General features: G+C 43.7%; 1 protein-coding gene across 1 annotated transcript; it reads left to right on the top strand.

The window, feature by feature from the left end:
* arhgap22b (Rho GTPase activating protein 22b) lies at positions 1-25,784 on the top strand (the record flags this gene model as incomplete). Its single annotated transcript, XM_079238034.1, has 10 exons — positions 1-43; positions 7,591-7,790; positions 11,237-11,324; positions 18,747-18,875; positions 23,026-23,233; positions 23,334-23,466; positions 23,603-23,676; positions 23,761-23,882; positions 23,969-24,983; positions 25,562-25,784. The coding sequence occupies 10 exons, from the start codon at positions 1-3 to the stop codon at positions 25,782-25,784; spliced, it is 2,235 nt and encodes a 744-aa protein (XP_079094160.1).
* Positions 25,785-26,365: the final 581 nt, after the last annotated feature.

Below are 26,365 nucleotides of genomic sequence, written 5' to 3'. Positions count from 1 at the left end.
ATGACAGCCATGCTGAGCCCAAAGATCAGACAAACCAGGAGAGGTAGGACTCTGTTCGTTTTGCCTTCACATCTACAGCGCCTGCATTCGCTGCTTATTTATCCACAACTCTGTCGTGACACTGCATGTGCTTTATCTGGTTCAGAGGAAGCGTTAGTGATGCTTTACCTGCACTTTTACAAATGCCTTGTCATAAAGTGCTTTTATCTTTCTCTTAGAAATTCTGAATTTACACAAGAACATGTCTGCAGAAACACTCCCAGCCCCACTCCATCTATTCTTCCCACATATTTCTGAATGAGGTCTGCCCACGCAGGAAAGCACCAGTGTAGCATTCTACTACAGCTGGCCAATGCTGCCAGTGTGAATCCTACTAAGAGGAGTGTGCAGCATCTGTAGCTTCATCACTGTAACGTTTAGCAGTATCAGGCTGCTGTCAGCTGCGTGTGTGTGTGTGTGTGTGTGTGTGTGTGTGTGTGTGTGTGTGTGTGTGTGTGTGTGTGTGTGTCTGCATTGGATGGATGTATTAATAAGTCCATGTGTATGACTGTGTTTCCTTCCTCGGCACAAATCTCCATGACCGCAATTATGCAGCTGGATCTGATTTGGATGAAATGAATAGTTCCCAAGAATGGGCGAGTGATGTGTAGATCCCCCCTCGCCGGAGGGGCATGAAATTGGTAGCAAAGTGGATTAAATCTGTATATGCATGTATTAAGAGGAGGCTCAACTGCCTCGATGTGGATGTGTGCTTCGCTGTGTACACCTTGTAAATTAGCACTCGATTGATTACCACATCGGGTAACTCAGCGTCAAATACTAGTTGCATTATACTTTTAATTTTTTTTGTTCATTCGGTGAGTAAAGTGTTGTAAAGTGCATTTACAGACTATGCATTAGACTATGTACACAAAACGGTAAAAAAAAAATCTGAAATGCGTTGCTCAGCCTCGGCGCGTTTCTGTTAAAGCGGTGAAAATTGAAGCGATTAAAGCAGCTCTGTGAATCTGCGTGAGAAGCATTCCCAGCATAACCTCCTGCAAATTGGCACTCCACTACTAACGGCGTCACATTTGTTGCACGAAGCAACAAAACCATGCATAAACAGGTATGTGGCAGATGTAGAAGTGCAGTAGATACTCGGCCGAGGTCAAAGCGGGTCAAGAAAGGGACGGCGCCTCTGACCAGTGAGCTTGTGACATTTTAGATGACTGAACCCCGTCGGATACTCAGAGGACACTCAGAATGAATCAATAATATAAATGTCATTGAATTTTTTTCCTTTATTTTCTTTATTGATCAAGCATGGAATCCGTGATGCTAGGAGGTCAGCTGAAAAGCTAACTAGCTTATGTGTACTTTTTATGAGCTCATGTTTGACTTTGGAAGGCCGGTGATGAGCTAACTGGCTTAGAAATGTAGCATGTAAGTCTTTTTCGACTTCTGGAGCTTAGCTTGTCTTCTCTCTGAGGTTAGCTAAAATGCCTACATAGCTGCATTCTTTTTTTCACTAAATTCCACTTAAAGAAAGTGTTTGACATTTTGAGAAATGCGTCTCGTTCGTTTCCTTTAGCGAGAGTTGGGTGAGAAGATTCGACGCCGTCGTGTCTGTATTCTGGAGACGAAGACGGTTAGCTTAGCTTTGCATAAAGACTGGAAGCCGGGGGCACCTCTTAAACTCCCTAATGAACACATCATATCTTGTCTGCTGATTCTGTACAGAGATGTAGCTGTAAAAAAAATAAGGAGGAGAGTGGGTATCAATTTTCTCATCTATCCAAGAAAGCAAATAAGTGGGTTTCCCAAAATGTTGAACTATTGCTTAAACATCATTTCCAACTCATTATTTGGATCTGCCCCTGAGGAGGTAATTATATTATAATGAGATTATGTCGTCCTTTTAGAGCAACTCATAATTGGAAATGCTTGTGTCAGTAAAAACCCAATTGGCCACGAATCTAGGATGCCAGTAGAAGCCATTTAATAACTAGAAATTAATTAATCGTGAATATCTGCTTCAGAAACATGCTACAACCGACGGCATATTAAAGCTGTAATATGGTTTTGGTTGCACTTGTCTTTGGCCGGCACCATGAATAGCAGCTTTAATTGCCCAAATATGAGCTACTTCATTCTCTTGCTGTGTCTTTTTTATTTTTTTTTATCTGCGTTACCATGGTTTTGTGATCAAAGTCCTGCACATGTAGCAACACCCTGACATCCTGCCTTTCCGAGGCATATAAATGAACGCCCTCACGACGAGATACTGGGGAGCAAGAAGAGCGTGCCGCATGGATGAAACGTTCACACACTGACACACTCGGGTAATGAGCATGTGGAGATGATAACATGCACGGAAATGCACAGATATGCACACACGCTGCTGCAGATCAGACCCGCTCCACTGCAGTCTTCCCGTGTATACAGGCTGTATATTATTGGCCACACCTCCAGCTCGTCAGGGAGGGCTGCCACACACTCTCACACACACACACACACACACACACACACACACACACACACACACACACACACACACACACACACACACACACACATAATGGATAACACATTAATCAACAGTGATGGGCTAACTGGAAGCCATGCACTGATGCACCTGTAACTCTCTTTGCCATTTTCCAGGGAGCCATAAATCACCACACAACCAGATTAATGAAATTGAATTCCTCCAACATGCCTGCGTGCAGTGCGTGCTTATGTATGTGTGATTTAGCCATCGGTGTAGTATTGTCGAGCTATTGTGGAGTACCTGCCTCGCCATACTAATGGATGGGCTCCTCCACGATGTGCATGAGAGCCATACATTAATTTCCCGCTGATGATAAATGTACAACTCCAAAATGCATTAATTGACATCACAGGGGGCTTGTGGTCTGAAGACAACCATTTGTTGGCATTGTAAAATTACTTTTAATGTATGGAATTATTGAAATTAAGAGTCTCATATAGTAATAGGAGACTCTTAATTTCAATATTTGCATTTATCATTTGATTGGTCACTTCCTGTGGCAGATCAAGAATAAACATATTGCATTTGGGCAAATTGACGGAATCTACAGATACTCAGGTAGTGTGGATTTCTAGAAGCCTTGCTTAATGCGACCTTGGGGTCAGTCACCCAAATTACAAATCAGGCATGGTTTGTCGTAGAATCTAGGCATGCTAACTGTTTAGGCTTTATTTGTCCATGATGATGGGGATATAGTGTCTACTGGGCTAGTTGGTGCACAACATCCCGCAAACAAAAAGCACTACCCCCCACCACCCCCCCCCCCACACACACACACACCAAAACACGTTCATGATATCATGACAGAATGATCACCAATCCATCTGGTGTTGTTGAATAATTCAGCTCTGTACCCGAAATTATTCTTCCGTGACCAATTGACATTAATTGTCATTGGGGGGTGCGTCACGATGAACACTGTACATCTGCACACAGACTCGGGCCTGATGTTGAGCACCTATTATTGGACTCGCTAAATGAATGGGCCACAAATGCGTTCTCTGTTTTGGTGAATTGCAGTGATTATGCATGAATCTTTTACAGCAAAACAGCCTCTTTTCAGCGCTGTAGTTGATAGTAGTGACCACAGAGCAGCTCCACCCAAGCCAAGGAAGGTCTGAATCACTCCGAGCAAAAGGTCCAACATGCCGCTGTGGGTAGTCACTAACACACACACACACACTCAAAAATCTGTTGTGACTCAGGCATGACTCATCGGCCAGTGTATGTTCCATTCAGTCCGTGATCCAGACAGCTGAAGTGTTAAACAGTGGGGCTCTTTTATACTATCACTGGCAGAGTGGGGATGAATTGAAAGAAAGAAAGAAAGAAAGAAAGAGGAGTCATGGGGGGTCATGGGGAAGGTGAGTGCCACTTTTAGCTGGCGGTAGGTATGAAGGACAGAGTAAGACACCGTTACAGGTTTTAAGGTTCAGTCCACACTGCTGTGAGACACTGCCAGATAGAGAAAAGGGAGAGGGTGGCAGTGGGAGTAAGATCTAGATGGGGATCACACAAGTACAATATTTAAATTCTAAATGTATTAAAGAGATAATCCATAGATACAGAGGTTGGGAAGTCATTGGAAAACCCAAGAACAGTATCGTGAAAGATGTCAGGCATTAGCCAAGGCATGATCCAGTGTATTACAGTGATGTATGTATGCTTGTAATGTAGATATCGGCAGTACTCTGGATTATAGTTCATTAGGTCAGTATAGCTCGGTTGCAGGTAAGAGAGCTGCGGATTAAGAGACACATTTTGACCTCAAATTTTCAGTCAACAACAAGCTAATGTTGTTGTTGCCTGAAAATGTAATATGCAGAGAGCTCTGATGCGGTTTTTAATACAAATATTGAGTGCTTACAGTCTTACAGGCAGAAATAAAACCACTGTAACGCATTACCCCATTTGCAAAAAGCAATTAAGAACGCTTTACAATGCAAGAAGTATTAACATTATCTCAAAAAATGTATGGAAATAATTATATTAAAAAAATAGCTGTAGTGGAAACGTGGCTCTAATTCAAGAACTAATTTATGCTACAAAAAGGGCTCAGATCAGGTGCCAGAGATGAGAACAAGGATCCTCTTTTGTGTGTGCGCGTGTGCCCTACGTGCTCTCAGTAATAACAGAGCTTTGATTCAACAGGACCAGCGGGGCTGAACGTAAGGAGGGAGAGAAGAATCAGAGCGAGTCAGAGTCAGACAAATGGGGAAAGAGAAAATAACAGCACTGGAAAACACTGGAATTAACACAAGATGTATAAATGAGGAAAGCCAAGAGGAGACACGCTAAACAGAGAAAGAGAGCAAGAGAGGGGAGGAAAATAATAATGGGAAAGAATGTCTATTAAAACATAACCATTATGGATATAGGAAGGAAGGAAAGGTCGAGGGAAAGGAGGATTAAAAACAATGAAGACCTGGATAAGTCACCTTGCACATGGTATTTAAATTACATTTAACAAGCCATGTTCTCATCAAACCACGGTGATCATCATTAAAGTGAAAATAGACCAGATGTTATAAAGTCACATTATAACTTGTAAATCTGATTGTTTTAGGTTTCTACTGCACTAATCAATATTTTTATAAAATGACTGTGTATGTGGAAGGTATAGCCGATGTTTTCCTCAGGGGTTGGTGGAGACCAAAACAGAGCTAAAAGAAGAGCAAATATTGGACCCAAAATAAATCACCCCAAAAACGTTTAGTACTTTAAATGACATATTAGGCTAACAAAATAATTAGCCATTGGCAAACAGCGTTTTAATTAAAGCTGCCGCTGTAGTTGTACGTTTATTAAATAACCCAGGATATCTGGGGTGAGTAGTTAACAGAACTCGAAAACCTATAGTATGTTTTATTTTTCTCAGTGTCATTTGTTTTATGAAAAACCCGGTGACCGTTTCCACTTGGCATATTGCAATTTGTGTGATGATTTTTATGTTCACACATCAAAAGCCAACTCACTGTAAATATAAATGTTTCACACGTGAAAAGCATTACACCAAAAGCTTGGGACTGTGGTGACCTGAAATGAGAAAATCTATAGCTTTTTCTTTAGAAAACCCATCTTTCATTCAACACATCACCGAGGATCAACAGGCTTTACCAAACTGCCAGGAAAAGGCTGTGATGTGAAATGAAAATTACCCCAGCCCTTTCCTTCAGGCTATATGTAGGCTGGAGAAAGAGATGAGACAATAAAAAATAAACATTGATTTTTCTTCCTTCCCATTCAAACACCCCCTACTTCTCTCTGGTCCATCTAAACATTGATCATTTGTGTGTGTGTGTGTGTGTGTGTGTGTGTGTGTGTGTGTGTGTGTGTGTGTGTGTGTGTGTGTGTGTGTGTGTGTGTGTGTGTGTGTGTGTGTGTGTGTGTGTGTGTGTGTGTATACTGCACAGCAGCAGGGAGGATGTCTGCACAATTGATTTCTATAAATTATACATCATCATCAAATAACATCTCCTTTTTTGACTGACCAGAATATAGCTCTCGTCTCGGCTCCATGGCCTTTTTATCATTTGTATGAACCCTAAATATCTTCAGGTATACAAGACGCACAGGTCTATAACAAGTACAAGATAAGACATACAATACAATATGTGGACAACAGCACAAAGGTCAAATCATTGTGGTTCACAAATCCACAATGATTAAAAACAAGAGGATTGTCTTGTGTGAATAATTTAAAAAGGGAAAATATACAGAAAAACCATGGGAACATAGATAATAATTCATATATGTGTTACTGGTATATTGGTTTATGAAATGTACACACCACATACTGTCTTGTGCATACAGCCTGCAACCCTGGCGCTGCACATTGTCGTCATCACAAAGATCATAGCTGATGACATTGTCCAAATATGATAAAGGAAAATGTACCTTTTTTTAGTGTTGAATTTAATGCACAGTTTGAGCAGTATATAAATATATACTACAAATACATAAATAAATCAAATGAAAAAATATATTGTATATATATAAAATGGTGGCATTATTTTTTACTGTCAGTATTGTTATGTACTCTCGAAGCCTATCCAAGAGAATGTGTTCTCTTTTAGAAAGTATGATAGCCAGGGAAATTACTCTGTCATCTTCTATGCTGGATATTTCTACCAGATGTTTCATCTTCGACTCCTGATGTGTCAACTGATAAAATATCATGATCAAATATTGTCAAAGATGATACACGCCGCACTTTTTCCACAGCTGATGTCATACATGGACAGGAGACAAAACTGTTCACATTGAGGCTATAAAGCTGCCATCCCCTCCCTTTTAAACCTGTCCTTGACTGAGCTCAGGTTACACACGTTTGTTGAGAATGATTCAGGCAGCCAGCCAGTCACTCAGCCAGCCAGCCGGTCCCATGTGGTCCTATTATCCCTGCTCAAACGCCCCCGCTCTTCCATCGGGCTGTGGCAACACACAATGAGTCTCTCCCAAGGACCTCTGAAATGGAGGGAGGGGATCCCTGTCACCTGAGGCTATGTGTGTGTGTGTGTGTGTGTGTGTGTGTGTGTGTGTGTGTGTGTGTGTGTGTGTGTGTGTGTGTGTGTGTGTGTGTGTCTGTGTGTCTGTGTGTCTGTGTGTCTGTGTGTGTGCGTGTGTTCCCCCAGCGCAATCTCTTTTTTTTAAATCTGCTCTCTGTTATTATTTGCGCCTGCTCCCTCTCTGCAGTCCCACTCCCCTTTCATCTAGAGACGTCTCCGCCCGGGGCACAAGGTTTTTTGTGCGTGTCTATGACCGAAGTGCCTGGCAGAGCATGTGTGTGCATACAGCATGCACAATGAGGGATAACACAAGCTTCTATGAGGGAGACAAATGAAAAGACACGGCAAAGAAATGAAAGAAATCTAGCAGAACCACCAAATCAATCACCTTTAACCCATCCAGTCCCTCACGTTATGCCTGATTGTGTATACACAGAGTAAACCTGTTTCATGTGTGTGTGTGTGTGTGTGTGTGTGTGTGTGTGTGTGTGTGTGTGTGTGTGTGTGTGTGTGTGTGTGTGTGTGCGTGTGTGTGTGTGTGTGTTTTTGCAGCCAGGTCCAAGAGCATGGTGATGGGCGAGGTGTCCCGTGGCCCATGCCGGCCGGCCTCCCCCAGTCTCCAGGAAGGGGCGCTGAAAGCCGGCTGGCTGAAGAAGCAGCGCAGCATCATGAAGAACTGGCAGCTCCGCTGGTTCGTGCTGCGCTCGGATCAGCTCTTCTTCTACAAAGACGAGGAAGAAACCAAACCGCAGGTACGACATTAAGCCATGTGTGCGTCAGACTGTATAATGCAAGGCAGCAAGGAATATGAGCAGTCTAAAATGTATAATTCAAGTTGAATCCCACCGGTTTTACACACCCAAGTTCATTTACAGGTCTTAGGTGGTAGGCTACTATTGCACAAAGTCTGATAAATTGACTCAAGTGATGTCACTGGAGTTAGCGGCTCGAGGCTACATTAGCTGTTACCATCACAACTCACACAACTCTCTATCAGCAGTTGAATTGCATTGATGGTAATGTAGGAAAAAAATTACAAAATACTCAAAAAATGCTCGTCGAGTCCAACAAGAAGAACAATGCTGAATCGGTGGATTTCCTTTAAGAAATGCTCCAGCAGAGAATGTAACATTTTTCTTTACACTCCATTGCTCTCAAGAGATGTAACAGACGTCTCTGTTTTTTACTGACCTTGGCTTTATATGAATCTCACCTAATATTTAAATATTGTTTTGTATACACCGTCTCCAGAATAAAAGATTACATTTACTAGATTTCTGCTTTTTGCTATTTTATGGCATGCACCCCATGCCGATATGTATTAGTAATTTTATTTTATTTCTCATTCGTTTTGATGTATGAATACAAGTGTTCTGCCGTAGAAGATATACACTGTTTTGCCGCGTTATTATGTGGAAATATCATTGGTCTTAGCGCATCAGAACAAACAGCACAGCAGCGCCTGGTTTCCTCCTCCATTAGTACGCCGCCACACAAATATTTCCCAGAATAAAACCCCTAATCGATCCCATTGCTCCTTTGATGAGGGATGTCTCTTGTGGCCAGGTGCTGACTCACACTTTCTCCTTTCTGATTCTGATTGAAGTTCGCAAGCAGAAAGGTAGCTGGCCTGGACTGACCTCCCACTCATAAAAGCCATGTTGGGATGGACAGTCACCCGATAGTTGACAGCCTTACATAGTCGTAACATGAGGCGATGATAGTAATCCAACAACAAAAGAGGGTAGGGGCAGGTCTCTGACACACACACACACACACATACACACACACACACACACACACAGACGCACACACACACACACACACACACATACACACACACACACACACACACACACACACAGACACTTTAGAGCCTAATAATCATCTCTTTACATTTCTGGCTGAATTCCCAATACTTTATTGATTCCTTCAGTCTTCTCGCTGCACTGCCATCACTGTCTTTTAGTCAATCACGCACATGCACACGCACACACACACACACACACACACACACACACACACACACACACACACTCTACACACAGAATGACTTGTTCTCCTCCTCGCAGTCTCCATTCTGTGGGGAGCAACTGAGTGAAGGCTGTGACAGACTGTCTTTAATCAGAGCTTGCCATTACCCATCCAGCCTATATTGATTTGCAACTCTCAGTGGATTCAAGTCACACACATGGTTAAATGGACGGCATTCACGCACACACTCACACATATACACTCAGAAGGACACGCCCTCAGAGAGCAGGATGTGTGAGGAAGTGTCACTCTGGCCTTTTGTCTCCCTCTCATCTTCTAATCGATAGAAAATACGAGACCAGGAGTGGTGTGTGTGTGTGTGTGTGTGTGTGTGTGTGTGTGTGTGTGTGTGTGTGTGTGTGTGTGTGTGTGTGTGTGTATGTGTGTGTGGGAGGGTGCGGGGGGGGCAAATTGCTGCAACAGAACACAACCATTCCCCCCCTTGTCCCCTTCGAGATTAAAAGATGGGATAGTTGGTCGAAGGTGGAGCAATACTGACGTAGCATCTATACAAGTTTTCTTTTCCTTTTCATCATGTGGGGATAAATCCACTGCTGACCAAATGGACTTCACTTATCGGGCAATCGATTTCTATTTTGGACAGCAGACAAACACATGGGTGGCGGCGCATTATCGGTACTCTGAATACAAAATGAGCTTCCAGCTGCAATTCATCAAGAGATGAAAAGCATGTTTCAAAGGGGTGAGACGTGTTCTGTTTAGCTTCCATCGCGCTAAATGCTGCTGTTGTGATGATTGATGTAAAGGCCACCTGTCAATCAAACAGGGGCAGGACTATGATGTCTCTTCCCCTCAGTTCATCCATTGATGGAGATTTAGTTTCGACTGTGACTGTGCATGTCATATGCAGAGGCCCAAAAGAAAAAGCATATCACTTCTTGTATACCAAAGGAGGTTTTATTAACGGCCCTTCAAAGCACCATACATCAAAGGGACAACATTTCCAACTCTGTCTCTTGGATTTAGACTTTTTAAGGCAAATTCCATCAGAATCCAGTATATTTTCTGGAAAACTTATGAGCACTGCATTAAGCCGTCTCTCGGGATGGTGTGTCTGAGCGCTGGGTCTGGCGTGGTCAGGTTTTGTCAGGAGTTTGTAAGGAGGAGACAGCTGTTGAAAGTCTGAGAGAAAGTGTCATGGCGCGTGTTAAACAAGGGGATGCTAAAGTGAGAACCAGACTTCGGGGGTTCTGGTCCTGGATGTTGATTGCCGTTTATGTGCAAACCGGGTTAAACTATGTGCGCCCACATCTGTTCGGGGCTCGCTAAACGCCGTGCAGGCACAGCATCATTTTGATTGCAACAAAAAACAGACAAAAAAAAAAGGACAAACTGTGCCATCTACCCTCCACTGCTTGACTGTGTGATTTGTGTATCTCAGCTGACGAGTTGCCTCCTTATTCATTCATCCCTGGCCAGCTACTTGTGTTATTCCGAGCACATAGCACCCTTGGGAGCCCACCCCCCCTCCCTCCGGTTCCTGCCCTGCCCCTGTGCTCCATCCATCCACAACTCCCACCCTTTCCATTTGTTGCCATGGCAACTAATGTTGGCGACAGACCCGGCCCTCTGGTTGAGGCGCTTCAGGAAGACTCCCCTCCCCATTTGATGGAGGATGCCAGCGTGCAGATTAACGGGGCAGACCCACAGACGCTGGCACCTCTTCACAGCTCACTTGGCCTCTCGGTTCTCAGGGCTAAATGGGTATTGATCTGGATAATGTATTCTGATAATCTGTGTGGGTCCCTGTTCATCACATGAGCAGAGCTGCAATTTGAGAGGGGTTAAGAGTGGAGAGGTATAGGAGAAGAAGAAGAGGCCAGAAGGCATGTGGGACAGTCCTACAAACGTGTGTGTGTGTTACAGTCCCGCATGCAGCTTCAACCAATTGTTCATCAAATTGGTTACAGATGCAATGAACGTACAAACTCAACGGACGCTAAGAAATCTTCTTAGTGACCAATAAACTGGGGAAAAATAACACCAACGCGGACTTATTCCGACAGAGAAAAGTCCCCTCTGTTAAAGTCACTTATACAAGCCCTTTAAAATTGCCATTTCAATATAAAAAAAAAGTGTTTTGGCTTAAAGTCAGGACATTTTACTTTTTCACTCAGTATTTGAATGTCTCTCTCTCTCTCAGGGCTGTATACCTCTGCAGGGATGCCAGGTCAACGAACTCACAGCTAATCCGGACGAACCAGGAAGACATCTTTTTGAGATTGTCCCAGGTGAGACCCCCGAGCTCCTCCCAGCTTCACTTCTTGTCCTAGTTAATCATTCACTATGCCTGGCTTTTATGCTACTGTAGTTGCTATAGTATGGATAATCTTTGTTTTGAGTCATCAATATGGAAGTGGTGGTCATGAATGTAGGTAAAAATGTACGTTATGGCATCACATTTGGTCCAAAAACAGTAGAAATGCAGCTACGTGGAGGTGCTCTAGCTGGTATAGAATGTGGGGAAAAAATGTGCCTTTTAAGTTAACAACACTATACAGATAGTGACTTATTGAAAGTCTCCAAAAACACATAAAAGCTAAGATAAAATTGAAGCAAACATTGAGAAACAAAATCATGTATTGTATGTTCTTTGATGTTTTTGTTTTCTTAAAAAAAAAAAGATCCATTTTAAACAGACAGTTGCTATTCTGTATTCAGACAGCAGAGAGCACTGTTAGCCAAAGATCCGACTGCGTCATGGTCAATCTCCTTCTCACACGGTGCGCGACCTCAGAGCTGCTGACGGGTCAAGTATCACACTTCTAGCTGTGATGGACAACTCCTGTGAGAAGTACCATCAAATAAATAGGAAATAAAGTAGCCACTCCATCATCTCAAGCCGCCCTGCGCCTGTAGATCTCGGGGCTGTCGGGGATCCGTCGAGCTTCACATGTCACATGAGGCACTCACTGCGGCTGCAATGTCTGATTAGATTGACCTCGTACTTTTTACTCAATCGATACACCACCTTTTCTCGTGTCTTGAAGTGTGATATTGTGTATGCGCCAATGTGATGTTTTCAAGTGTTCAAGCACATTACATCCAGCAAAAAGCTCGGTGTAAGCCTTAAAGGGCCTTTTTTTTTTTTTACTCTCAACCAGCAAATAACTAAACGTTTAATCTCAGAATGTAAGTCTGGCAGTTGAAACTGCATCAGGACAGCAGCTGAGCTCAGCGGTTGTGAAACGCAATCGTCTGGCTCTCGGTGTATCACCCTGTGTCATTGAGAGTGTTTGCTCGGAGGTCTCTGCTTGTGTTTAGAGTGGCCGACAGGGTTGTGAGTCTCTGTGTGTTCTGTTTATGGCCAGTCAACATAGCAGAGGGGTGAGAACCCCAGAGAGTTTCTACGGAGAGGCCAACAGGCGCTCAGAGACAAGGTGGGAGGGGAGGGGAGATGCTAAGGCAAAGGCAGTCAACCGGAGAAGAAAGTAGTTAGGTTGGGGAGGGGGAAATAATTAATATGCTTTTAAAAGAAAGACGCTCAAAATATAAGCAGACATACATACAAGCATCTATATAAATGTTGTTTCTTTTAATCAAACTATTGTCTCTCATTCATTTCTGTCATTGAAGGTATACTGTATGCTTTGGAATTCTCATTGTTAGTTTAAATACTACATTTTCTCACTTTTTCTTGTATACACCGAGATTTCATAAATTGTTTGGTCATGGAAATTTGGTTTAAAGTCATGGAAAAGTCATGGATATCCATTGGTCAAAATGTGTATGAACCTTGTATTTAGTGCATTTAATTTTAACCTGGTGAAGACTCTCTCTCTCTCGCACGGCAACCTGATGCTGACTACGTCTTCTGTTCACACCATATTAGATTTGTCGGCTCCTCGGGGAGAACCACATGAGTTACTCTGCTCTTTCTCCACTATGTAATCGGCTTAGCGTGATGCAGGCTTCACCCGGCCTTGTTGTATGAAATGAATAGACTTTGAGACTCCGGGCTTCACATTGTGTTAAATAAAAGGTAACGCTTCACGGAGGATGGCGCTTCCTCACATTTTTTGAAAACAGTCATTATGGTGTCCAGTCATGTCTTGCAGTTTTTTTCCCCCTCACATCCGTAGCCAATTTTTTTCCTGAACAGCGCAGCTTCAAACAGAGGAGAAAGCAGCTTATTGGAAACTCTCAGCCAACGCTAATCGGCAACAAGCTCAGCAAGCACCGATGCTCTTTTACACCTTTCATGTGCTTCTATTCAGCCCCAAGAGGCAAAGCAGAGGGAAAGCCCATAGTGAGTCTGGTAGCACGTTATAATAAATATCACACAGAACATACTTAACTAACGAGTAGTAACTACTGAATTAATCATGACGTTTATTAATGCTTTGTAAGGTATAAATAGTCCTCACTTTAGATGTCACAGAACATACTTAACTAATACTTAACAAACGAGTAGTAACTACCTGAATTAATCATTAATTGTAGTATTAATACACGTTCATAAAGTGCATATCTAAATCATTGTATGTATAAATAAATGCATGAATACATTACATTTTTATCATTTACTAACACTTTAGAAATTATCTTATTAATCATCTATAAGTTCTTGATAATTCATTTACAAATGGGGAATCCATCATTTATAAAATATGAAAACCAAATCATGAAACGCAATAATAGTCAAGCTTATTAATCAAGAATGAAACATTTATAACTGTGTTTATGAAATATCATACTAATAGGTTACTAATGCGTATTCATGTTGGAATAATGCTTTATAAATGATGAATTAAGTGTTTATTCATGCTTTACTAATGCTAAATAGTGTGTACTTATTATAAAGTGCTACCGTGAGTCTTTACAAACAAAAAAGGCTGACACTCAGGGATGAGTGATTCTTAAAGGGGTTCTCAATGAGTCCTTTAGTCCTTAGCTCGTTAGGGTTTAATAAAGACCAGATCTCACAGGGTTTGCAATGTGATCTCCGGCTCCATTTGTCCTTGGGCAAGACACTTTGTTTTCTTCAACATAAAGCTATTTCGAGCATAATTTTAGATCAAATTTCTGTCTTTTTTTTTGGCCCCACCTACCTGAGGGGATAAGATGTGTTTAGGTTGTGAAGGTTCTTACAGTGTTTCTACACACATTCTGGAGGTGTATAAGTCCTGAATGGAGGGCAGGTGGGCACCGTTCCTGGCAGGCCGTTGTATGCTCTTCCTGTCCTGTTTGGGGGCTGATCCAAACCACACAGTGGATGTGCAGGGAACACACTGGATAATTAGGGTGTATAGCAGCCTCCAAGTCAGATTGAACTGGTGCAGGAAGTCCATCTTCTGCGCAGCCTTTTTTTATGATGGTGTCAATGTTGGAAGTTCACTTCAGGTCTTGGGAGATGATAAATCAAAGAAACTTTCCACAACAGACACAATGTTGTTCAATATAGTGCTTCAGTGATGTATTGAAGCTCAGCGTAAAGATGGGTCAGGAGGGTGACACACTGTCCGGGCCGGGCACTTTACTTATCCTCCCTCTGTAAAAGAGCCGACAAAAAAAAAAAAAGTAGGTCAGACAGTAGCTTCGGTGAGGAAAAGATGTCTGGGTGTGCTCAGAGCAGACATGTTTGCAAGTGTTGATGTTCTGAGCAGAGCAGAAACAAACAACTGAGATGATGAATAATTGTTCGTCAAAAAGTCTTCTTGGCTCAGTGTTCCATTCTAATAGTCACGCAGTGAAAAGGTTTTTAATTTAAGACCGTGTTGTCTACCATACAACCTCAAGAAAAAATATGAACACAAAAACAGAACATAAAGATACATCTAAAACAACATTTTGGAGACAACATACCAGAGCATGTGGAAACACAAGACTAGGCCAACAGGTGCAGGATGTTGGTGCAGTGGAGGGGATCGCAGCCAAATATACAAACACTCATCCCTTAGTAATATTCACACAAGTTATGTACATTTCTTTGAATTGTAAACTCCAATTATGGTTCTAATTTTTCCATTTTTATCCAAGTTAGCTTTGTGCTGTCAAAAAAGTCCCTTAATTGTGTACAATTCATTTTTATTTCATAAAAGAAAAGTCATCTATTATATGAGTTATGAGAGGAGGGCGGGTGGGACTCCCTGCACTATTTTCTAATAATAAATAATAAACTAGCTTCTCCTGCTGGCTGATATTAAGCCACATGTCTTAAGATTTCTTTTGCATTTGCCAAACCAAATAATCCCATATCTTGGACACAATACTATTCTTGGCACTTACAGTACGAAGAGGAATGCCGATAACTAATAAAAGAATGCTTAATATTTCTCAAAATGCATGAAATAGGTCATATTAGGTGAGATTGCTGTTCTGTATTCAGCCTCCAACATGAGGATGCAGGACTATCATGTTTTTTAGTTTTTTCTCTTGAACTTGAAATTTATAAATAACATTTAGAGATGGAACACAACTTATAATTTTTTTGTCTGTTCAGTATGGTGTTAAAAATATTTGCTAAGAATTACTAGATCTCCAGTATATATAGAATAACCTATTACAACCTCTGGCAGCTCCTGCCTCCGTTTGGTTAATATTTAGAAAGTTATGCCTGTGCTTGTTTAGCCGGGAGAGTATTTTGAACATTTTGTATTTTCAAAGAAAACCGTTGAAATTAAGTTGTATTGCATCAACGACATTCGTGTACTCTGTTGGCTTTCGTGGCATTTTCAAGAAGTAGACGGAGTCGAAAAAAGTCTGCACCGAGATTGATTGGCATTGTTTCTGCCCTGTGTGTGTGTGTGTGTGTGTGTGTGTGTGTGTGTGTGTGTGTGTGTGTGTGTGTGTGTGTGTGTGTGTCACCAAGTTTGTTTGGCAAACATTGGAGGACAGCCCATCTTCCTGTCACTGCACACACTCGGGAAGAGAGAAAGAGAGAGAGAGAGAGAGAGAGAGAGAGAGAGAGAGAGAGAGAGAGACGATCCTTGTTACATTCCTCCTCAGGGATTTGCTTCTCCCCAGGGGGGCTGAAGGAACGGACCTGCATGCCCACACTGCTGAATGAGAGAAAATGGGAAGAAAAGAGTGGATGAATGGACAGAATAAATGAGTGAAGGACAAGAAGTGGGACGTGTTTGACGGGGTTTTTTGTCTCCGCTGGCATCGAGCATGCCTCACTGGCAGGTTCTGGCCGTCAGTGCTACCTGCGTACTTATCTGCTTCCAAGCGGGCATAGTGGGGACGGAGAAGCCGCTCCATGCTGCAGCTTTAGGCCAGTCCCAGTCCCAATCCCAGTCCCAGCTCCAGCTCCAGCCCGCGCCGCTCCCTCAGACATGGGGCCGGTGTGCTGCAAGCCGGACAGACTGAAGAAACAACATCTCCAAGGTAACAGGAAACAGATGCTGGAGATTTTTTTTACAAGCGTCGTAGAGGCTGAAGTCTGGAGCGCGTGAGTAGCTTTGAGATTGATGCGAGCATCTGATATACAACCTCTTCTTTTACGGCTTTTTTTTCTTTCTTTTTTATGTGCATAGTAGTAGAAGGTACTGGTTCCTAGTTAATGCTTTTTTTTATGTCATCTGTCGAGATTATTGCACCTCTCGACAAAATCTTTTTGTGCAAAGCTTTGCAGTAACCCACCAACTTGTGCAAAATGTTTGAATGAGAAGGTGGAGTAATTTTTTTTCTTCTTTTTTTATTACCCTTATATGAAAATTATTATCTGATTTACCGTCGTTCCAAGCATCTTATAATTACTCTTATTAGTCACTGATTGACGGGTGAGCTGTACTCTGTGTCACATTTGCAGTAGATACAATATATTGAGGTGGAGCTGGTTGTGTATACTGGATGAAAAACACAAGCTTGGATATATGAAAAGGTGTCTGTCTTTTTTGTGTGTGATTTCATATTGTTTCTTGCGCAACTTTCAGCACTGCAATCCCTTTAACTGTCCTGCAAAACTAGTCCCATCTAGACAATATATAGTTGCATTTTGTTAAGATACATGTCAAAGTGATTTTAAAACTTGAGTACTTCAGTGCTAAAAGGGCTCATCTTACTATCACTGTTACACTGCATTAGTTTTGCGAGGCCAGAAGAGCATATAGTATAGCCAGCCAGGCTCCTCCAGTGGTAAATAAAAAAATAGGTCCACTAGAACTAGATCTCACTGGTACTCCGTTCAAAAGGTAGTATACAACGTTTTAAAAAGTAATGCTTTTTTATGTGCTGGGCTACTTCTTGGAATCGCACAGTGCATAAGAGGAAAATTACTGACCTCGTGAGACGCTTGATGCTTAAGAACTGAGGACCACTGAGGACAATCTAACATATTCAAAGGCCTCTCTCTCTCTCTCTCTCTCTCTCTCTCTTTCATCACAATAAGAGTTACCTGTTCGTATTTCCCCGTCGTCTCTCCCGCCCTCGTCTCCCATTCAGCAGCGTCTGACATTTAAGAGCAGAAGCCATGATGGCTTCAGTTTTTAAATGTCAGACACTCGAAAAGGCCCAAGCTGAAAATGCACACACGCTGTAGACAGTCGACCTTCTCAGTGGCACAAATGTCAACGTCCCGTCTGATCCTGAGACTTTGAGAGGGCCACTCAGTGTGAGGGGGACCCACAAGTCAGGGTTATCTCAACTGGCTCCAAATGGAATCTTTGTAGTCCTCATTCACACAGACTTGGATGATCAAATACGTTCGTTGTGTGTGTGTGTGTGTGTGTGTGTGTGTGTGTGTGTGTGTGTGTGTGTGTGTGTGTGTGTGTGTGTGTGTCTTATCAGGGACCTGATTCCTTTAAGTGGCAAATTCATTGAGATCATATTGTGCACAATAATGGGCAAAATAATATAAAATAATGCTAAATCCTAAATTGGCTATTTCCACGACGCTGGAGTCCATCTGAAGACGGACCACGGTGTTGTCCATCAAGACGGTGTGAGTTTCAGAGCTGGGTGACAATGGCACTTAGCTTTATGGCGCCACTGTTTATATTTGGATTCCCTCCTCGCAGACAACAACACCATGCAACAATAATGGCTCAGACAAACGGGAGACAGATGACACATTCTCCGGGTTATTTAAATGTGGAGCAGAAGACAAAGGCGCTGGGGTCAAGATAGGATCTATACACGTGTGGCTGTGTTGTTTTTCTGTCGCAGCTTTCACGCAATTTAGTTTCACGTGTTGAGGCTCCGCATGCCTCACTAATAATGTTCATGAGGTCAAAATCATGAAGAAAAATGAGGCTCATTCCACTTAAAATTTGCTCTGGATCACCAGCTAAATGCCTTGAATGAAATGATACGAAAGAAGGGCCAGAGTACAAATACAAAGAATGCACAACAGGACAATTGTGCCATCTAGTGGTGAAAAATACTTACTGGTTCAAGGTGCTGGTTGCGGCAAATGATCTCGAACAAATACACCGGCCTCCGATAAAGTGTACTGGAAGAAAGGGAACCAATATGACAACATTGAAGTGTTGGAGGAAAAACAAAAGATCTAAGGAATTTTGTAAATGGCTCAAGCGGTTGCAACATGATGCATTTAAAAGAAAACTACTCTATATACACACGTCTACTATTCAACATATTGGGTTAGCTCTATGATTAATGCCAGTGTTATGGGAAATAAATATGTTCTTTTCTCTTGTGCGCTCACCTCTACTTTTTGTCTCCTCCCTCCCTCATTGGTCTCCTTCCAGGTGGAACGGGGGAGAAGGACCGGGCACCGATCAGCCATGAGTCCTTCCTGCTGATGGCAAACTCCCAGACGGACATGGATGACTGGGTCAAAGCCATACGGCGGGTCATATGGGCGCCGTTTGGAGGAGGTAAAGCCAAAGCCTCTGAACTGAAACGCACTCAACACGCAGACATATGTTCATCCCTGAGCCTGCTTGACCTCAGAGGAAGGGGCAACAATTAAAACTCAAGGCTTTTTCTGATGCAACGTGTGGAATGCGGAGAGCCTAAATGGACGACATACCTAAACATGCGAAAGATTAAGTCCAGCGACGGAAAGAACTGAATATTACCTATTCAGATCTTTTATATAGCCAATAATCATTGGAAGAAACGCCATCCTAAGACAGGAAGTTTTCATTTCCCTTAAATCGTGTATAGGCTCCAGCGATCTCGCAACACAAGACTGCAAAGACTGCAGTTTGCCTCTCTGGTGCGTCCCCATCAAACTGTATGAGTTACAAACTTGAGCCCAGTCATGCAAAGTGTCACCTACACCTACTGTGTCTCGTTTTTTTTCCTACCCTGCAGTTAATTCTCACCCAAATGTCTCTATTTCTGGTGTCCAGCTATACTGTACCTGACTGGAGAAATGTGATCGGACTTTGCTGTCAATCTATTCCAGAAAAAAAGAAGAAAATTAAATAGAGGACAGGGTGTTTGAATGCAGTCACACTGAGTTCCTCGGACCCATACAAAGTATATCCCCGCCTCCCTCCATGCAACAGGGAGCCTGTGGTTAATTCTCACCCTGTCTGCTCTGGTCTAGCTGTCTAACTAGTGTACTTGACGGGAGGCCAGAAATATAACCAGACCTGTCTGGGTGTGAACTGGGAGCTAAGGAGCAGCTGAACAGCATGGTGTAACGTTACAAAGAAGTGGTATATTAATAGGGGGATAAATGTGGAATAACTCATCGGTCATGTACAGTAGTGTTTTTTACATCACTGGTCACATTTGAAACTTCCATTTTTAAGGTTTGAGCCTCGTAGGCAGAGGGGGAACACGGCGCCAACTGCTAGAGCTACAACCAATGATGATTTTGTATTTCGTCGTTAGTTTTGACCAATAAATGGAAAGAATCTGGCCAATTTCAAGTTGTATTATGTAAGTAATGTCTGCCAATTACAGAATACAGAAAAGGGCTGTATATTCATATATTTGAGAAGGGGTAGACAAAAAAAGTGGTACTTTTATTTTAAATTCGCAGTTGTGTTAATATCTGTATCAACACTGAATCAAATGACTATTATTCTGCTGAACCCAAGAGCTAGCATACCATTGTGGAGCCGTGTTTAGCTTTTTTCGCCTCTACTATCAGTGTTGTTACTTGTGCCTCTCGCGTATTTCATTACATTCACAGAGCAAAGCTCTCCTGTTCGAAAACTAAAGAGCAGCAGTCTTTCAAAAAACCTAGAAGGCCGTTTAACGATACCTTTATCCCACCGTTCTGAAGGCGTTTCCTTTACTGCACAATAACACAATTTGAAACCTGTTTCCAAAGTTGGGAATGATATATATTCCGAAGTATATATATATATATCTCAATAATGGGTGATAGTATTAGTAGCTACTCCAATGTATTAGACATTAACTTAACTTAAACACACACGTCACTTTAATATACACTTACATTAATGTTATCTGTTGTCTGAGCACTTTATCCTTATCTTATTTAGACTTTTTGCACTGTTGCTGTCGTTGATTGTTGTTTGTCTCGTCTAATGTCTAATGTATGCACCTTCCGCCCAACTAAATTCCTCGTCTGTGCAAACATTCCTGGCAATAAACGGTTTCTGATTCTGATTGTAAACTGTATGTAAGCTGTGTGTCTGTTAGCTTCTTCAACTGCCTGGTGGGCAAAAGTTGGTCAATGAAGCTTTAATGTTGACAAACACGCTACATTTAAGAAGAAGAAAAAACAGCAAATAAATCGTAGCGAGATAGTAATCCTTTCTGATCCAGCTGTCATAAATAGGGGGGGTCTGAACCCCAGAGCGACCCCCTGTTGGCTCGGTGGAGGCCCACCTCATGCCTGCTGGGTAATATTTACAGCCTGCCTCTCATATTTACAGGGTAGGTGTGTCTCGGTCTCGGTCCAGAATAGATGTGTCGCCACCGTCGTTAACAGCGGCCCCGCGGACACTTGCAGCACACTTTGACCCACCCGTTATTTTGTATTCTAAACTGTGGGATCCTCGTCCGTTTTGCGCAGAAGTTTCATAAATGCGGGATTAATAATCCACCCGCGGAGTCAAATGCCTGAACCGGAATGGCTGAACCTCGTAAAATGCGGGTTCGGGACGTATGAGAGACGCGCTCTGCTGCTGTGCAGCTCCTGTTCGGTGAATTACTACGATGACTGCGAGCTGTGCGACAGTTGCGACAGCTGCAGCCAATCAGCAGGTAATCAATTAACGGCCGTTAATCAGCCACATAATCAGACACGTGCAGCTATTAGGCGGGGCCACCGTTTTGGCTAAGCAGTTTCCAGTACTTTTATTACTGTTTTTGTTTTGTTGTTGTTATTATTATTATTTATTGTGTTTAAGTTTGCATTATTGAAAGATTACTAAATAGAGGGAGTGTTTGGGAGGGGGACAACATGCTTAACATGAGAAATAAAAGTATGCTGATTCAGTCACAGGTTTTTTCCGGTTAGACAGACATGCATGGAGACATGCATCAGCTAAGACCTCCAGTCTAAAGCACTGCATCTAGTGTTCAGAATCAGAATCAGAAACCGTTTATTGCCAGGAATGTTTACACAAACGAGGAATTTAGTTAGGTGGAAGGTGCATACATTAGACATTAGACGAGACAAGACAAACAATAATCACAGACAACGACAGCAACATGATGTTGGTGTATGTAAAATGGTGCATAGTTCAGTAGGCCTTGTTCCAGCTTTCACACACACCGTTTCATTCCAGATTTAAGTTACATTAAAGTGTTAAAATGTGACCTCTAAAGGTTGCACTAATCTATAATGCGTTGGTTCAAGGGGCGTCAGTCTTCCATGTCTCAACAATATCATTTTACAAGGACAAATTGGCTCACATGTGCAATTTACAATAGAAAAATCCCGCGGCATCCCACGGTATTATAAATAATACAATAAAGAACATTGCAATCACTTTCAATTGCTCCATCAGACAAAAAAAAATGTGTTATCACTTTATTAGAAAAATATAAATAAAGTTATATCTGTGCAAAAAATAACTAATATTTAGTTACTACTAAATAGCTTATTGTGGAAAACAACAAGCTATTTTTTTGCAATACAGAATGAGTGCAGATATGTGAGCATCATGTTGTATCAGTATTAGTGGCTGCAGTGAGCTGCTTTCCTCTACAACTCTTTTTAAAACGAGGTTGTAGATTTGATACGGCCGCTCTCAATTCATGCTCCATGTTGAGGGAGATCTCATAAAGATCGGCTTTTGGCGAAATGACAAGAATCGGCGAGTCACGCATGCGCAAACGTGACCTATTAACGCCGTACGGTAAAATCTGCATTTCCTCTTGCGCCCCACCTGTAATACGCCCCAATTTGATAAATACTGACTTAAAGGAAACATGGTGTTCATTTATTTTAATGACGACCACAAAGTGTGCAGGCTTTGTCACTGCAGTGGGTTTTTCGGGCTTTTGGAAGAATATTTCCAGAGCCTCTCGATGTGCAAAGTTAGAAACATCATTGATGGAGCTCCAGGCTGCAGGCTGTTGTTTGTCTTGACCTGCAAATACATTAACTGTTGGGCTTTAACAGTGAGAGCTCATAGCTTAAAATAGTGATAGCTTAAAGCAAAATCCCATTGTGAAAAGCATGCAACATATTTTTCGCCGCTCTCTGTCCACTGTGTCTCACCTGTGTGCAGCGCATCAGGGTGGAACTCCTCCGTGCGCGACACAGAGCAGAGAAGAGTTGTAGACGCGACCCAGACATGACATGCTGTCGTGTACGATCAATAACATTCGGCCATTTAGTTTGTTTAATAACAGAACAAGGTGCAGACCTGTTCTATAGGAAATTACAAGGCCAGCCACTATATTGCAGGCTCAGACTCTCAACAATGGAAAATCATTTGCGGCAGCAAAATAATATTTTTTGGGACCAAATAAGTGAAATTGGAAATTTTCTCACGGCACACTTGACGAGCTCTCACGGCACAGTGGTGTGCCGCGGCACAGTGGTTGACAATCACTGATCTAATGGACCCTCCCATCTGTCCCCAGGGATATTTGGTCAGCGCTTGGAGGACACTGTGCAGTATGAGAAGAAGTTTGGCCCCCGACTGGCCCCGCTGCTGGTGGAGCAGTGTGTGGACTTCATCAGGGAGAGGGGCTTGGACGAGGAGGGTCTCTTTCGGATGCCGGGGCAGGCCAACCTGGTGAAGGAGCTGCAGGAGGCCTTCGACTGCGGCGACAAGCCCCTGTTTGACAGGTAGATGGAGCGGAGAGCGGATGCAGGAGGACGCCCTCTTTCTCGAGAAGATGGTCACAGAACATGCGGTTGACACCTTTCTTTATGTATTTGCTTGCAGTAATACAGACATCCACACGGTAGCATCCTTGCTGAAGTTGTACCTACGAGAGCTGCCTGAGCCAGTCATTCCCTTCTCCAAATATGAAGACTTTTTAAACTGTGCACAGCTTTTGGCCAAAGATGAGGAGGAGGTATGTGCAATAGACTCTGTGTGTGTGTGTGTGTGTGTGTGTGTGTGTGTGTGTGTGTGTGTGTGTGTGTGTGTGTGTGTGTGTGTGTGTGTGTGTGTGTGTGTGTGTGTCTAACAGCCGTTTAATCTTTCATCAGGGGGTCCAGGAGCTCGGGAGGCAAGTGAACACTCTCCCTCTCCCTAACTACAATCTCCTCACGTACATATGCAAGTAAGTCATTTTTATCTCATCGCTGTTATGAAGTTTCAAGAATGATTTCGGTTTTTTGTACTTTTAACTTTGCTATCTGCTCAGATTCCTCGATGAGGTCCAGTCGCACTCCAGTGAGAACAAAATGAGCGTCCAGAACCTCGCCACCGTATTTGGACCAAATATCCTTCGGCCGAAGATGGAGGACCCGGTCACTATCATGGAAGGTCAGGGCCGATGTAATGAATGGGTTCATGGTTAAGGCCACTGCAAACTAAACATGTGTGATATCCTGTCTGACCGTGATCCACAGGCACCTCCCTGGTCCAGCACCTGATGACGATCCTCATCAGGGAACACAACCGTTTTTACTCAGGGAGGGACCAGGAGGCATCCCACACGCCCCAAACGGAGCTCCCCGTCCCGGGGCATCAGCTCCAGCATCGCAGCCTGGGAGCCTGGATCTCAGAGGAAGACCTCCAGAGCTGCCCGGTGTCCAACCCCGACCAAGAACTGCACAGCAGTGCCTCATCTCTGGACGCCAAACTGTGCGCCGCCGTCACTCCCATCCAGAGCCCGAACCTGAACCCCGGACCAAAACTGGGGTCTCCATCGGGGAAAGGAGAGATTGTGGTCAGCCCGAGTAAACAATCCAAGACCATACCCTCCTGGAAATACTCTTTCAAAAGCTCCTCGGCGCCTCGTTCCCAGCCGCAAGGCAAGCCAAGCAGCACCAGCAGCGGTGGCTGTGGCGGCGGCTCTGTGGCCGACGCCGCTAGTGTATCTTCTGGTGGAGGCAACTGGCTCATGAACGGCCTGTCCTCCTTGAGGGGGCACCGGCGCACATCGTCAGGCGAGCGGTCCGCCCGCGATCGGGACTCCACGGGCTCCTCCCAGAGACTGTCCACCTACGACAACGTCACCTCTTCCTCCAGCATGGGGAGCGTTCCGAGTGTCGCCAGCACGCCGTGGTCCACCTCCTCCTGTGAGATCTCCGTGCCCGACTCGGGGAGTGAGCCCTCAGCCAACCACAACTGCGGAGCAGGGATTGAGGGCGGGGGGAAAGAGGAGTGGATGGAGAGCCAGAGGGAGATGGAGGGAGGGGGAACGCCGGACCCGAGCTCCGAGCAGGACAGCTGCGAGGCCATGGAGCTGTGCAGCAGCAGCGCGGCCTGCAGCGAGAACGGAAACGTGGCCATGGCGGCCGGAATGCCGTCCATCATCACGTCGGAGGACGGAGACGAGACACTGACACTGAGCAGTCTGGTGCAGGGAATGAAGGACGAGTTGAAGGTGCAAAAGACGACGTACGAGACCAGGATCCAAAAGTAAGACTGTTCCTAAACTCTCTTATATGTGTGTGCATTCTCTTGTGTGCATTCTCTTATGGCGCCTATTTGTTTGGAACCCCTGATTGCATCATCAGGGTTATTTTGGTCAGACTTCACAAAGGTCCCCTCGACCCATAGAAGACATTCAACAACTGTTTTCACGGCCAGTAAACTGACCATTAGCGTCTTCCTAAAATACCACTTGGGAGTCGCCCATGCCAAATGTTTTCAAATTTCCAGACAAAACTTGCAGCAACAACAGGTGGTACTCTAAGAGCGGTATCATATGACCTCAATTTCACATTTTCTGCCAGGGGAATCTTTGCTGCATCTCATCTTTCTCGCCTATAAGTCAAAGCGTTTTTGTAGCGATTCTCTTGAAGCTAGAAAGTAGTTCTAATGAAAACTATCCAGAGACATTATTTCAGTCAGTATCTCCCAACAAGCATGAACATAATCAAAACTTAGACACAAATAGAGATTATTTCATTTGACATTTTGATGTTGTCACGTAGCCAAGTGGTAAAGCCGAACGCCAATGACCTCTGCCCTCTGTCGTGTGATGTGCTCCTCAGGCTGGTGGAATCCAGCGCCGCTCTGTGCGCGCAGATGGAGCGCCTGGAGCAGGAGATGGAGCAGGAGAGGAAGAAGCAGCGCATGCTAGAGATCAAACTGCGGAACTCGGAGCGGGCGCGGGAGGACGCGGAGAACCGCAACCGGCTCCTGGAGAAGGAGATGGAGGATTTCTTTTCCACACTGGGGGATCTGGCCCTGGGTGCGAGGACTAGCGATATTTAATACGCCATCTTTTTGTGGACAAAACTGTCAGGTGGGGGGGGCTCACTTCCCCCCACTCATTGTATCAAGGAAGCCACAATATTTATGTAACAATCAGGGGGAACTCGAAGGAGGAACTCTCCTGTGAAGATGACGAAGGCAGGGTCATCTCCATTTGAGCACCGGGCGGTTCCGAGCCCGGTGTGGAGATAAGGAGACGGGGTCTCCTCGATGAGTCCGGGGTTTGTCTCGCGGATGCTGTGTTCAGATGACTGCGTGTGACCGGTGGGACATACCGGTATCTCTCTGATGTTCTCTAGACCGGAGAGCGCTGGCTTCTTCGACCACTACCCGACCAGGAGACGACAGGAATGGGTTTCGTTACTTAAACTGTATCCATCACGAGAGACTGAAGTTTACCTTACAAGGACCAGTGCTACATTTTGGGAAACACGCTTGCTTTATTGGTACCATGAAGCTATACAGCCAGCAGCCAATGAGCTAGAAAAATACATTTTAAAAATCTGCTTATTAAAACCTGTTAACGTTCTGCCGTCCCGCGGGCGTCCTTTACTGGACATTCTAGTGTACACTGTACCCCC

This window comes from Taurulus bubalis, assembly GCF_910589615.1.
Source record: "Taurulus bubalis genome assembly, chromosome: 2".
Taxonomy (NCBI): domain Eukaryota; kingdom Metazoa; phylum Chordata; class Actinopteri; order Perciformes; family Cottidae; genus Taurulus; species Taurulus bubalis.
Note: the sequence above shows the minus strand (reverse complement) of the source record. Positions and strands in the feature narration are given on the sequence as shown.